Consider the following 14,740-nt stretch of genomic DNA (forward strand, 5'->3'; position numbering starts at 1 on the left):
GACCTTACAGTGAAATGCTTACTTACAAGCCCTTAACCAACAATGCAGTTAAGAAAGAATACAAAAAATAAAATTGACAAAATCTCAAAAAAATATACAATATAAAATAATACGAAATAAAAGTTGCAAATAATTAAAGAGCAACAGTAAAAATAACAATAGCGAGGCTATATATATAGGGGGTACCGGTACTGAGTCAATGTGCTGGGGCACCGGATAGTCGAGGTAATTGAGGTAATATGTACATGTAGGTAGAGTTATTAAAGTGACTATGGATAGATAATAAACAGAGAGTAGCAGCAGCGTAAAAGTGGGGGGGGGGGTAGCCATTTCTCTGGGTAGCCATTTAGTCTGGGTAGCCATTTGATTAGATGTTCAGGATTCTTATAGCTTGGGGGTAGAAGCTGTTTAGAAGCCTCTTGGACCTAGACTTAGCACTCCGGTACCGCTTGCCGTGCGGTAGCAGAGAGAACAGTCTATGACTAGGGTGGCTGGAGTCTTTGACAATTTTTAGGGCCTTCCTCTGACACCGCCTGGTATAGAGGTCCTGGATGGCAGGAAGCTTAGCCCCAGTGATGTACTGGGCCATACGCACTACCCTCTGTAGTGCCTTGCAGTCGGAGGCCGAGCAGTTGCCATACCAGGCAGTGATGCAACCAGTCAGAATGCTCTAATGGTGGTGCAGCTGTAGAACCTTTTGAGGATCTGAGGACCCATGCCAAATCTTTTCGTCTCCTTAGGGGGAATAGGTTTTGTCATGCCCTCTTCACGACTGTCTTGATGTGCTTGGACCATTACATTTACATAATTTAGCAGACGCTCTTATCCAGAGCGACTTACAAATTGGTGCATTCAAATTATGATAGCCAGTGGGACAACCACTTTTTTTTATGGGGGGGGTGGGGGGTGGGGGGTGGGGGGTGGGGGGTGGGGGGTAGAAGGATTACTTTGTACTATTCCGGGTATAAGTGTCTCCGGAAGGTGGTCAGTGACTCTGCTATCCTAGCGTCGTGGGGGAGCTTGTTCCACCATTGGGGTGCCAGAGCAGCATATAGCTTTGACTGGGCTGAGCGGGACCTGTGCTTCCGTAGAGGTAGGGGAGCTAGCAGGCCAGAGGTGGATGAACGTAGTGCCCTCATTTGGGTGTAGGGTCTGATCAGAGCCTGAAGGTAAGGAGGTGCCGTTCCCCTCACAGCTCCGTAGGCAAGCACCATGGTCTTGTAGTAGATGCGAGCCTCAACTGGAAGCCAGTGGAGTGTGCGGAGGAGCGGGATGACATGAGAGAACTTGGGAAGGTCGAACACCAGACGGGCTGCAGCGTTCTGGATAAGTTGTAGGGGTTTAATGGCACAGGCAGGGAGCCCAGCCAACAGCGAGTTGCAGTAATCCAGACGGGAGATGACAAGTGCCTGGATTAGGACCTGTGCCGCTTTCTGTGTAAGGTAGGGTTGTACACTGCGAATGTTGTAAAGCATGAACCTGCAGGATCTGGTCACCGCTTTGATGTTAGCGGAGAACGACAGGGTGTTGTCCAGGGTCACGCCAAGGTTCTTTGCACTCTGGGAGGAGGACACAATGGAGTTGTCAACCGTGATGGCGAGATCATGGAGCGGGCAGTCCTTCCCCGGGAGGAAGAGCAGCTCCGTTTTGCCGAGGTTCAGCTTGAGGTGGTGATCCAACAACCACACTGATATGTCTGCCAGACATGCAGAGATGCGATTCACCACCTGGTTATCATAATTAATTGTGTGTCATCTGCGTAGCAATGATAGGAGAGACCATGTGAGGATATGACAGAGCCAAGTGACTTGGTGTATAGAGAGAATAGGAGAGGGCCTAGAACTGAGCCCTGGGGGACACCAGTGGTGAGAGCACGTGGTGCTGAGACAGATTCTCGCCATGCCACCTGGTAGGAGCGACCTGTCAGGTAGGACGCAATCCAAGAGTGAGCAGCGCCGGAGATGCCCAATGGTCTGGAGAAGAGAGAAGGGGATAGGGTCAAGCGGGCAGGTTGTTGGGCGGCCGGCCGTCACAAGTCGCAAGATTTCATCTGGAGAGAGAGGGGAGAAAGAAGTCAAAGCATAGGGTAGGGCAGTGTGAGCAGGACCAGCGGTGTCATTTGACTTAATAAATGAGGATCGGATGTCGTCAACCTTCTTTTCAAAATGGTTGACAAAGTCATCCACAGAGAGGGAGGAGGGAGGCGAAGGAGGAGGAGGATTCAGCAGGGAGGAGAAGGTGGCAAAGAGCTTCCTAGGGTTAGAGGCAGAGGCTTGACATTTAGAGTGGTAGAAAGTGGCTTTAGCAGCGGAAACAGAGGAAGAGAATGTAGAGAGGAGGGAGAGAAAAGATGACAGGTCTGCAGGGAGTCTAGTTTTCCTCCATTTCCGCTCGGCTGCCCGGAGCCCTCTTCTGTGAGCTCGCAATGAGTCGTCAAGCCACGGAGCAGGAGAGGAGGACCGAGCCGGCCGGAAGGATAGGGGGCATAGAGAGTAAAAAGATGCAGAAAGGGAGGAGAGGAAGGTTGAGGAGGCAGAATCAGGAGATCGGAGGGAGAAGGATTTAGCAGAGGGAAGAGATGATAGGATGGAAGAGGAGAGAGTAGCGGGAGAGAGAGAGTGAAGGTTGTGACGGCACATTACCATCTGAGTAGGGGCAGAGTGAGTAGGGTTGGAGGAGAGCGAGAGAGAAAAGGATACAAAGTAGTGGTCGGAGACTTGGAGGGGAGTTGCAGTGAGATTAGTAGAAGAACAGCATCTAGTAAAGATGAGGTCAAGCGTATTGCCTGCCTTGTGAGTAGGGGGGGACCGTGAGAGGGTGAGGTCAAAAGAGGAAAGGAGTGGAACGAAGGAGGCAGAGAGAAATGAGTCAAAGGCAGACATAGGGAGGTTAAAGTCACCCAGAACTGTGAGGGGTGAGCCATCCTCAGGAAAGGAACTTATCAAGGCGTCAAGCTCATTGATGAACTCTCCAAGGGAACCTGGAGGGCAATAAATGACAAGGTTAGTTGAGTGTTAGTTTGTTGTTGATGTAGACACCAAGGAACTTAAAGCGCTCAACCTGCCCTGCTAAAGCCCCGTTGATGAGAATGGGGTCGTGCTCGGTCCTCCTTCTTTTTCCTGTAGTCCACAATCATCTCCTTTGTCTTGATCACGTTGAGGGAGAGGTTGTTGTCCTGGCACCACACGACCAGGTCTCTGACCTCCTCCCTATAGGCTGTCTCGTTGTTGTCGGTGATCAGGCCTACCACTGTTGTGTCATCTGCAAACTTAATGATGGTGTTGGAGTCATGCCTGGCCATGCAGTCATGAGTGAACAGGGAGTACAGGAGGGGACTGAGCACGCACCCCTGAGGGACCCCCGTATTTGAGGATCAGTGTGGCGGATGTGTTGTTACCTACCCTTACCACCTGGGGGCGGCCCGTCAGGAAGTCCAGGATCCAGTTGCAGTGGGAGGTGTTTAGTCCCAGGGTCCTTAGCTTAGTGATGAGCTTTGAGGGCACTATGGTGTTGAACGCTGAGCTGTATAAATACACATGAATAGCATTCTCACATAGGTGTTCCTTTTGTCCAGGTGTGAAAGGGCAGTGTGGAGCGCAATAGAGATTGCATCATCTGTGGATCTGTTGGGGGCGGTATGCAAATTGGAGTGGGTCTAGGGTTTCTGGGATAATGGTGTTGATGTGAGCCATGACCAGCCTTTCAAAGCACTTCATGGCTACAGACATTTAGGTAGGTTACCTTAGTGTTCTTGGGTACAGGGACTATGGTGGTCTGCTTGAAACATGTTGGTATTACAGACTCAGACAGGGAGAGGTTGAAAATGTCAGTGAAGACACTTGCCAGTTCAGCGCATGCTCGGAGTACACTTCCTGGTAATCCGTCTGGCCCTGCGGCCTTGTGAATGTTGACCTGTTTAAAGGTCTTACTCACATCGGCTATGGAGACCGTGATCACACAGTCGTCCGGAACAGCTGATGCTCTCATGCATGATTCAGTGTTACTTGCCTCGAAGCAAGCATAGAAGTAATTTAGCTCGTCTGGTAGGCTCGTGCCACTGGGCAGCTTGCGGCTGTGCTTCCCTTTGTAGTCTGTAATAGTTTGCAAGCCCTGCCACATCTGACGAGCATCGGAGCCGGTGTAGTACGATTCGATCTTAGTCCTGTATCGACGCTTTGCCTGTTTGATGGTTCGTCGGAGGCATACCGGGTTAGAGTCCCACTCCTTAAAAGCGGCAGCTCTACCCTTTAGCTCAGTGCGGATGTTGCCTGTAATCCATGGCTTCTGGTTGGGGTATGTATGTACAGTCACTGTGGGGACGACGTCCTCGATGCACATATTGATGAAGCCAGTGACTGATGTGGTGTACTCCTCAATTCCATCGGAAGAATCCCGGAACATATTCCAGTATGTGCTAGCAAAACAGTATGTAGCTTAGCATCTGCTTCATCTGACCACTTTTTATTGACCGAGTCACTGGTGCTTCCTGCTTTAGTTTTTGCTTGTAAGCAGGAATCACTAGGATAGAATTATGGTCAGAGACACATAAAAAAGCTCTCCCTCACCCTCCAATTACCAGTGAATCGTTCAATACGGAAGTGGTCAGATGATGCAGATGCTAAGCTAAAGTACTGTTTTGCTAGCACAAACTGGAATATGTTCCAGGATTCATCCAATGGCATTGAGGAGTATAACACATTAGTCACCGTTTTCATCAATAAGTGCATTAATGATGTCGTCCCCACAGTGACGGTACGTACATACCCCAAACAGAAGCCATGTATTACAGGCAACACTGAGCTAAAAGGTAGAGCTGCCGCTTTCAAGGAGAGGGACTCACCTGGATGCTTATAATAAATCGTGCTATGTCCTCCGACGAACCATCAAACAGGCAAAGCGTCAATACAGGACTAAGATTGAATCCTACTACACCGGCTCTGACGCTCGTCGGACATGGCAGGGCTTGAAAACTATTACGGACTACAAAGGGAATCCCAGCCACGAGTTGCCCAGTGACGCAAGCCTACCAGACGAGCTAAATAACTTCTATGCGTGAATCAAGGCAAGCAACACTGAAGCATGCATGAGAGCACCAGCTGTTGCGGCGACTATGTGACCACGCTCTCCATAGCTGATGTGAGTAAGACCTTTAAACAGGTCAACATTCACAGACGAATTACCAGGACGTGTACTCAGAGCATGCGCTGACCAACAGGCAAGTGTCTTCACTGACATTTTTCAACCTGTCCCTGACCAAGTCTGTAATACCAACATGTTTCAAGCAGACCACCATAGTCCCTGTGCCCAAGAACGCCAAGGTAACCTGCCTAAAAGACTACCGACCCGTAGCACTCACGTCAGTAGCCAGGAAGTGCTTTGAAAGCCTGGTCATGGCTCACATCAACACTGTCATCCCAGAAACCCTGAACCCACTCCAATTCGCATACCGCCCCAACAGATCCACAAATGACGCAATCTCTATTGCACTCCACACTCCCTTTCCCACCTGGACAAAAGGAACACCTACGTGAGAATGCTGTTAATTGACTACAGCTCAGTGTTAAATACCATAGTACCCTCAAAGCTCATGACTAAGCTAAGGACCCTGAGACTAAACACCTCCCTCTGCAGCTGGATCCTGGACTTTCTGACGGACCGCCCCCAGGTGGTAAGGGTAGGTAACAACACATCTGCCATGCTGATCCTCAACACGGGGGCCCCTCAGGGGTGCGTGCTTAGGCCCCTGCTGTACTCCCTGCTCACCCACGACTGTGTGGCCAAGCACAACTCCAACACCATCATTAAGTTTGCCGTCGACACAACGGTGGTAGGCCTGACCACCGACAACGATGAGACAGCCTATAGGGAGGAGGCCAGAGACCTGGCAGTGTTGTGCCAAGACAACAACCTCTCCCTCAACGTGATCAAGACAAAGGAGATGATCATGGACTACAGGAAAAGGAGGTCCGAGCACACCCTCATTCACAGGTAGAGAGCTTCAAGTTCCTTGGTGTCCACATCACCAACAAACTATCGTGGCGCAAACACACTAAGACAGTCGTGAAGAGGGCACGACAACGCCTATTCCCCCTCAGGAGACTGAAAAGATTTGGTATAGGTCCTCAGATCCTCAAAATGTTCTACAGCTGCACCATCGAGAGCATCCTGACCTGTTGCATCACCGCCTGGTATGGCAACTGCTCGCCATCCGACTGCAAGGCACTACAGAGGGTAGTGCGTTTGGCCCAAAAAATCACTGGGGCCATGCTTCCTACCATCCATGACCTCTATACCAGGCAGTGTCAAAGACTCCAGCCACCCTAGTCATAGACTGTTCTCTCTGCTACCGCATGGCAAGCGGTACCGGAGCGTCAAGTCTAGGTCCAAAAGGCTGCTTAACAGCTTCTACCCCCAAGCCATAAGACTGCTGAACAGTTAATCAAATGGCTATCCGGACTATTTGCATTGACCCTCCGTTTTTTTACCCTGCTGCTACTCGCTGTTTATTATCTATGCATTGTCACTTTACCCCTACCTACATGTACATATTACCTCAATTAACTTGACTAACCTGCATCCCCGCACATTGACTCGGTACCAGTACCCTCGTATATAGCCTTGTTATTGTAACTTTATTGTGTTACTTTTGTTTAGTAAATATTTGCTTAACTCTTATTTTTCTTAAAACTGCATTGTTGGTTAAAGGCTTGTAAGTAAGCATTTCACGGTAACGTCTACACCTGTTGTATTCGACACATGTGACAAATACAATGTGAATTGATATTGTGACAAATATTATCATGTCATGTGAAGCTCTTAACTGAATTACAGTAGTTATTGTAAACTCCTTCGTGACCACTTGGGATGATTGGGGTTGGAAAGTCTGTGTATGGATTGTGTATGCTTGTTTCCTAAGTACAATAATGTAACAATAAAGAAGTCTATAGATTTGTAAGCATCAAATGAGCCTACTGTACTTTTTCATTATAATCTTGATATAAGCATCTGGCTGGTGGACATGTCAACTGATCACCTAATCAAATACCATATCATTTTGGGTGTTGGCAGTGTGGATTGTTGGGAGGTTTGGCAATAATTAGTTTTTAGAAGAGGTGTATCTTACTTCTTCAGCTTCACTCCAATAAACACAACAGATGGAGAACAGCATAGCACTAAAACATCCTGCTTAAAAGCGTTTGGTTTCTATTGGTTTACATGGACAATTTTGGTGCCACATGGATGAAAAATCAACTAGGGGAAAGAGTTAACTATAGTGTCTAGTTTGAAGACATCTATATGCAACGCCAGGGTTGTGGGTTCGATTCCCACGGGGGGCCAGTATGAAAATGTATGTACTCACTAACTGTAAGTCTCTCTGGATAAGAGCGTCTGCTAAATGACAAAAATGTAAATGTAAATATGAAAAAATGGAGGCTATGCTTGTAGGATATGTTGCGCAACATTTCTATAGCCTATGCAATTCCGTGAGAAAACAGAGTTTTGATGGCATCTTTAAAAGAGGAGGATCCCATCAGCTTTCTATAGACTAGGCCTACTATATTTATTTCTCAACTTTCCTTATATTAAGCATATTGCTTTGCTTTACAACAAGGGTATAGCCTACCTGGCTGGCATAAAAATTAACAGAGGGAAAAGTGTCCTCCATTCGCAATTCACAGTAAGTGCATAGATGACATGTCTTTTTTCCCCCTGCCCCTATTCCGACAGGTGCATGATAATGGTCCATTCTAAATCAAAACTCATTTTACACATATATTATTTAGTATATGTAAATTAAGAAAAGTGATGGGTGACAATATTATTACTTGTGAATTATGTATTATCACTTGTGAATTATGCCCAGCGTGTGCAGTAAGGCAAGAAACAGCACACGCCTTTTTTGTGCGACTTTTTCAAATCATAGTCGCATGTAGCCTAGCCCATAGGCCTATATGTTTTGATAAGGTTTGTATGACAACTAAAGTGTCCAAAATAACTCCAAACGTAGCCTATATGCTAGGACCCCTGGAACATGGTTAAATAGCACATTGCCTACAGAGCCTAGTGAAACGTGTTCTTATAAGCTCAGTAATTTGCGTGTGAAAACAGAGTTTTGATCCCAGCATTCTCCTGTTGCTATATTTATTGCTCAATTCTTAAAATGAAGCACATTAATCCGCTGTACAACCGGTGTAGCCTACCTGGCATACATAGGCGTCGCGTGAGTTTAAAGTTAGGGAAATCTAATTTTCACCATAAAAACACACCTTTATAATAAAGTATTCCATGCATCATAGCATTTGCAGATTTATGTAAAATAGCCTACTATTCGTAATGTGATGAGTAGATTGGATAGTCATAATTTAGGCTAATAACATAACTCACAAAAAAAAGACTGTTCAATGCATAGCTGAGGGCATATAGCGTAGAGTAGGCCTAGGCTATATCAGATACATTTCTTCTTTCTTTGCATGGAAAAAATGTGGCCATTTATAAACACATTTCATGCAATTCTACTACACTTTATATGACTGGAGACATTAGCAGAATATTTTTTAGACAAATTACAGGGTAACCTACTCTGCTGACACTGACAAACAGATCAATAAAAATTACGGTGTCCATGTAATAGGCCTAAGAGAAGGGGAGACAGAAATAGAATATGAAGTCCATCTAAACTGGAGGAGGAAATTATTGTCAAAAAAGTAACTTTTAAGTAACACTGACCCAACAATGATAAATAGCCTAGTGACCTCCACTGGTGCCAATAAATTAGGCTATACTGTTGTTCGCTCAATTAAGTTGAGAATTTTGATAACTAAAAGACAGATTGGAGTCTTTTCATTGTCTTCTCTTTATAGCAATAACCATTTGCTTTCCAAACTACAGTATGTTTTCCCGCAATTGTATTTTGAAATATTGCAATATTCCTGGCTTGGCCTCTCTACTTTTCACAGACAGTCACAACTCAACAATAATCTGTCCAATTTGCGCGTGCTACCTTTCCTTCTGACTGTAGGCAATAAGATTTAAAACAATCCACAACTTTAAAAGAAGCTAATGATCCTGTGTGGCCAAATCTTGCTTTAGTAGCCTATTTTGAATTAGTTTATTTATTTATTTATATATAGTAGTAGGCTAATTAGACTATATCATTTTGCCAATTCAATTTACTTTAGGATGAGGCACCTATGCTTGCATATTAAAAACATAACAGGAGGTTATAACCATTTGCTATTGGAGTGCAGGCTAGGATGACGTTTCTTTTTGTGGGCCATTCTAAATAAAAATTAATTTTGCCTATATGTAAAGACCAGATTAAAATTGAGAATAGTCTGATGGGTGAGAATATTATCAATAACTGGTCAAATTGTGAATGAGAGACTGATAAAGTGTGTGCAGCCTACACAAGAAACAGAGCAGAGCTCATGCCTTTCATGCAACTTTTTTCAAATCATCATTAAGGGTCTCATCATGCAGCCTTAGAATGTATTACAAATCTAAACATATAGCCTAATGTTTGTTTCACAACTAAAGTTGCATAAATAACTCTAAATTAAACATATAGGAGGACCTGTTTCTTTGTTAACCACTCAAAACAGAATGTGCGCACTCCCTCGGAAATCGTTTGGAGAAAATATCATTTCTATTTTATTCAGCTATGTTCAAATGTATTGTTCATACTACAAAATAATATATAAAATAATGCCACGGAATTCTAAGCAAATCCTGTCTGCTATACTGAACAAAAATATCAACGCAACATGCAACCATTTCTAAGATTTTACTAAGTTACAGTCAATTGAAATATATTCATTAGGCCCTAATCTATGGATTTGACATGACTGGGAATACAGATATGCATCTGTTGGTCACAGATACGTAAAAAAAATGGCCTCACAATGGGCAGGATCTCATCACCGTATCACTGTGCATTCAAATTGCCATCGATAAAATGCAATTGTGTTCATTGTCCATAGCTTATGCCCATACCATAACCCCACTGCCACCATGGGGCACTCTGTTCACACTGTTGACATCAGCAAACCGCTCGCGCACATGACACCATACACATGGTCTGCTGTTGTGAGACCGGTTGGACATACTGCTAAATTCTCTAAACATTTACATTTACATTTACATCATTTAGCAGACGCTCTTATCCAGAGCGACTTACAAATTGGTAGAGAGAAATTAACATTCAATTCTCTGGCAACAGCTCTGGTGGATATTCCTGCAGTCACCATACCAATTGCATGCTTCCTTTAAAACTTGAGACATCTGTGGCATTGTGTTGTGTGACAAAACGGCACATTTTAAAGTGGCCTTTTATTGTCCCCCGCACAAGGTGCACCTGTGTAATGATCATGCTGTTTAATCAGCTTCTTGATATGCCACACCTGTCAGGTGGATGGATTATCTTGGTTAAGGAGAAATGCTCACTAACAGGGATGTAAACAAATTTGTGCACAACATTTGAGAGAAATAAGGTTTTTGTGCATATGGAACATTTCTGGGATCTTTTATTTCAGCTCATGAAACATGGGACCAACACGTTTATATTTTTTATACTTTATACTTTTTATATTTATACTTTTACTTTTGATACCTAAGTATATTTTAGCAGTTACATTTACGTTTGATATTTAAGTATAATTAAAACCAAATACTTTTAGACTTTTACTCAAGTAGTATTTTACTGGGTGACTTTCACTTTTACGTGAGTCATTTTGTATTAAGTTATCTTTACTTTTACTCAAGTATGACAATTGGGTACTTTTTCCACCACTGGTATATATATATATATATATATATATATATATATATATATATATATACAATTGTGTGTATAGACAGTATGGTGACTGTTTAACAGTCTGATGGCCTGGGGATAGAAGCTGTTTTTCAGCCTCTCGGTCCTAGCTTTGATAAACCTGTACTGTCTCCGCCTTCTAGATGGTAGCGTGGTAAACAGGCCGTGGCTCGGGTGGTTGAGGTCCTTGATGATCTTCTTAGACTTCCTGTGACACAGGGTGCTGTAGATGTCCTGGAGGGCAGGCAGTGTGCACCAGTTGATGAGTTGGGCTGACCGAACCACCTTCTGGAGAGCCCTGTGGTTTGCGGACTGTGCAATTGCCGTACCAGGAGGTGATACAGCTCGACAGGATGTACTCAATGGTGCATCTGTAGAAGTTTGTGAGGGTCTTAGGGACCAAGCCGAATTTCTTCAGCCTCCTGAGATTGAAGAGGCGCTGCACTTTGTAACACAATAAAATGTCAAGAAATCCAAGTGAGGTGTAGAATTTCTATAGGGACTGTAAATGAGGACATTTGTTAATCATCTGTAACATTTTATCATTTTACTAATCATTTTATTACTTGTACATTTTGCAATAGTACAAGAACGTATCTTGAGCAAATATTGGTTGATCTATGCATTGCTAATTTAGGTCATCTGGCTGGTGGAGAAGTCTACTGATAACCTAATCAAATACCATAGAATTCTGGGTGACATATCATACAGTTCAGGTAGGCCTCTGCGCTTCAGCAAACAAAGGAAAATAGGAGGGGTGCTCAACAACAGTGTAATATAGAATAAATCCCCACACACTGATGAATGTGCAGGTAGACATTTATTGTCATGAATCTTGCCTTGGAGGACTAAACGATTTCCGCTAGATGGGTCAGCTGCAATGTCGAAATTCCTATATCGGAACAATTCATGAAAAATTAGCTTTTTGGCCTTCATTTGAGGTTAGGGTTAGGCATTACGGTTAGCAGTGTGGTTAAGGTTAGGGTTAAGGTTAGAGTTAGGTTTAAAATAATATTTTACTACTTTGTGGCTGTGCCAGCTAGTGACCACTCTGAAAAGCTGTCTCCAAGGCAAGATTCATGGCAATAAATGCCAACCTGCCATGAATGCTCCCGTTGTTAACGTTCCACAACAAAACAATGGTGGCATTCATCATTGTGCAGGTATCTTTTCATTATTTCATAAGTACATTTTTTGTACCCAGCACTTATAAGTCATTGGATGTGTGTACACTACATTTGAAATGAATGCTCAACAACAAGGACAGGATTCCATTGTGCAACGTTAACAATGGGAGCATTCGTCAAAGAAATATTAGAACGCTTAGACTTCATTCCATGAGATGGACAGAACAGGCACACTGACGTGGAATTCACACTTTGTGTGAAAAGGAAACTCTAGCACGGGCCGGACCTGGCTGATGACGCGCACCCCTGGCTTGGTGCGGGGAGCAGGAACGGGCCGGACTGAGCTGGCTTGGTGCGGGGAGCAGGAACGGGCCGTACCGGACTGGCGACGCGCACCACTGGCCTGGTGCGGGGAGCAGGAACAGGCCGGGCCGGGCTGGCGACGCGCACCACTGGCTTGGTGCGAGGGACAGGAACAGGTCGGACCGGGCTGGCGACACGCACCACTGGCTTGGTGCGAGGGGCAGGAACAGGCCGTGCCGGGCTGGCGACGCGCACCACTGACTTGGTGCGAGGGACAGGAACAGGCCGGACCGGGCTGGCGACGCGCACCACTGGCTTGATGCGAGGAGCAGGAACGGGCCGAACCGTACTGGGAACACACACCGCTGGCTTAGTGCGGGAAGCAGGAACGGGCCGGACCGGACTGGCGACACGCACCACTTGATTGGTGCGAGGAGCGGGACTGGGTTCCTTCATTAACCCCCGCTCCTTCTACTGCCTAACCAGCTCCTCTTGCCGTGCCTCTACACTTTCCTTCTGCTCCCTCTGAACCAATGACCCCCCTAATCTGGTGGCCTCCTCTGCTAAACAGCGGAACCGCTCTATCGCAGCCTCCTGCTGCCTCGTCGTCCACGGCGTGAGCCCCCCCCCCCTAAAAATGTTTTGGGATTGTCTCTCCACCGTGATCAGGGCCTCCATCCTTCTTGCCAGCCTCTCGCTCATCTCCTCCCAAGTCCATCCACTCTGCTCCTCCTCGGCACACTGCTTGGTCCAGGTCTGGTGGGATCTTCTGTCACGATCGTTCATGAACGAGAAGGACCAAGGCGCAGCGTGATATGCATTCATGTTTATTAACGGCTAAACACACGACAAAACAACAAACGAAACGTGAAGTCCAAAGTAACACACAAACATACCTAAACTGGAACAAGATCCCACAACCCACTAGTACCAACCGGCTACCTAAGTATGGTCCCCAATCAGAGACAACGAGCTACAGCTGCCTCTGATTGGGAACCACCCTGGCCAACATAGATCTAAACGATCTAGAAACTAAACATAGAAAACACAACATAGAAAATACACACCCTGACTCAACAAATACAAGTCCTCAGAGTCAGGGCGTGACAGATTATTTATTTCAACAATACCCCATTTGCCAGGTGTGTCATTGTTAATAACTTCCATAGTGCTGATAGCTATGTGCATTAACAAACATTGATATTGGAGCATTGCCAAAACTTAACATATAAGTACCTCAAGGAAGCAAACATTCAACAGATCCTCACTGAGACCTCACTACAACAGACATGATGTACCAGGCTTTTCTGCTAACGATCCCTCTACTGATGGCGTTTCAGACGTCAAACACTTCACCGCTTGATTCTGTAAAAACGATTGAGCAGCCAAGACCTCCAAAAGTTAGCTTGAACCGTCTTGATGAGCTAAGAAATAGGGCTAATTTCATTGGCAGAAGCTGCAAGGAAGTTAAGGACAGATATGGTCAAGCTGAGGACGGTCTGTACTACCTAACCACAGCTACTGGGGTGGTGTACCAGACCTTCTGCGACATGACCACAGCGGGCGGCGGCTGGACTCTGGTGGCAAGCGTGCACGAGGACAACATCTACGGGAAATGCACGGTGGGCGATCGTTGGACCAGCCAGCAGGGCAACAACGCCAACTGGCCACAAGGTGAAGGCAACTGGGCTAACAGGAAGACTTTCGGAACAGTGGAGGGAGCCACAGACGATGACTTCAAGAATCCTGGCTACTACGACATAGATGCAGAAGACATGTCGGTGTGGCACGTTCCCAACAACACGCCCTTTTACCACTGGAACCTGGCTGCCATCATGCGCTACCACACTGACAGGCGCTTCCTCCATCTGTACGGGGGAAACCTGTACAACCTCTTCCACCGCTACCCGGTCGAGTACAACGTTGGAAAACACATGTCCGACAATGGACCCTCCATTCCCATAGTGTATGACCTCGGGGACAAAGAGTCCACCAAAATGTTCTATGGCCCTAACACTAGAGGGGAGACTGAGGGAGGCTTCATCAGTTTTAGAGCCATAAACCATGAACTGGCGGCCACAGCCATCTGCTCTGGGGTCAAACCCAAAGGCGGTGAGGTTGATGCATACTGTATTGGTGGTGGTGGGTTTTTCCCTCAGGGTAACCCTCTTCAGTGTGGGGATTTCACCGCCTTTGCCTGGAATGGCTATGGGACCCATGTAGGTTGGAGTGCATCAAAACAGATGCTTGAGTCAGCTGTGTTACTCTTTTACCGCTAATTCACAGTGCATTTATTTTTCTTTGATTGTTTTATAGATTTATTGATAGATTTTTGGGTAAAACAATTCATACAGTTTCAAGAATGATAAGCACATTTAAAAGTTATTTTTAATTTTTTATCTATTCATTCCATTACTATAAATAAATAGCATAAAGCAATAACAATAATTAAATGTGAATAGCTGATACTGTGACAAATATTATTATGTCATGTGAG

At 45.4% G+C, this 14,740-nt stretch overlaps 1 protein-coding gene across 1 annotated transcript in view; it reads left to right on the plus strand.

Annotated features, from left to right (window-relative positions):
* The window catches only part of LOC311120203 (intelectin-like), a gene marked incomplete at both ends in the record, with an annotated part of 97,895 nt that extends 83,433 nt beyond the window's left edge, over nucleotides 1-14,462 (plus strand). Inside the window, one exon of the mRNA XM_084194819.1 lies at nucleotides 13,762-14,462. Coding sequence (XP_084050945.1) covers nucleotides 13,762-14,462 — 701 coding nt within the window. The remainder of the gene's footprint in view (nucleotides 1-13,761) is intronic.
* Between the last annotated feature and the right edge of the window lie 278 nt (nucleotides 14,463-14,740).

The sequence above is a fragment of the Coregonus lavaretus genome, assembly GCF_964263955.1.
Source record: "Coregonus lavaretus genome assembly, contig: HAP1_SCAFFOLD_1234, whole genome shotgun sequence".
Taxonomy (NCBI): domain Eukaryota; kingdom Metazoa; phylum Chordata; class Actinopteri; order Salmoniformes; family Salmonidae; genus Coregonus; species Coregonus lavaretus.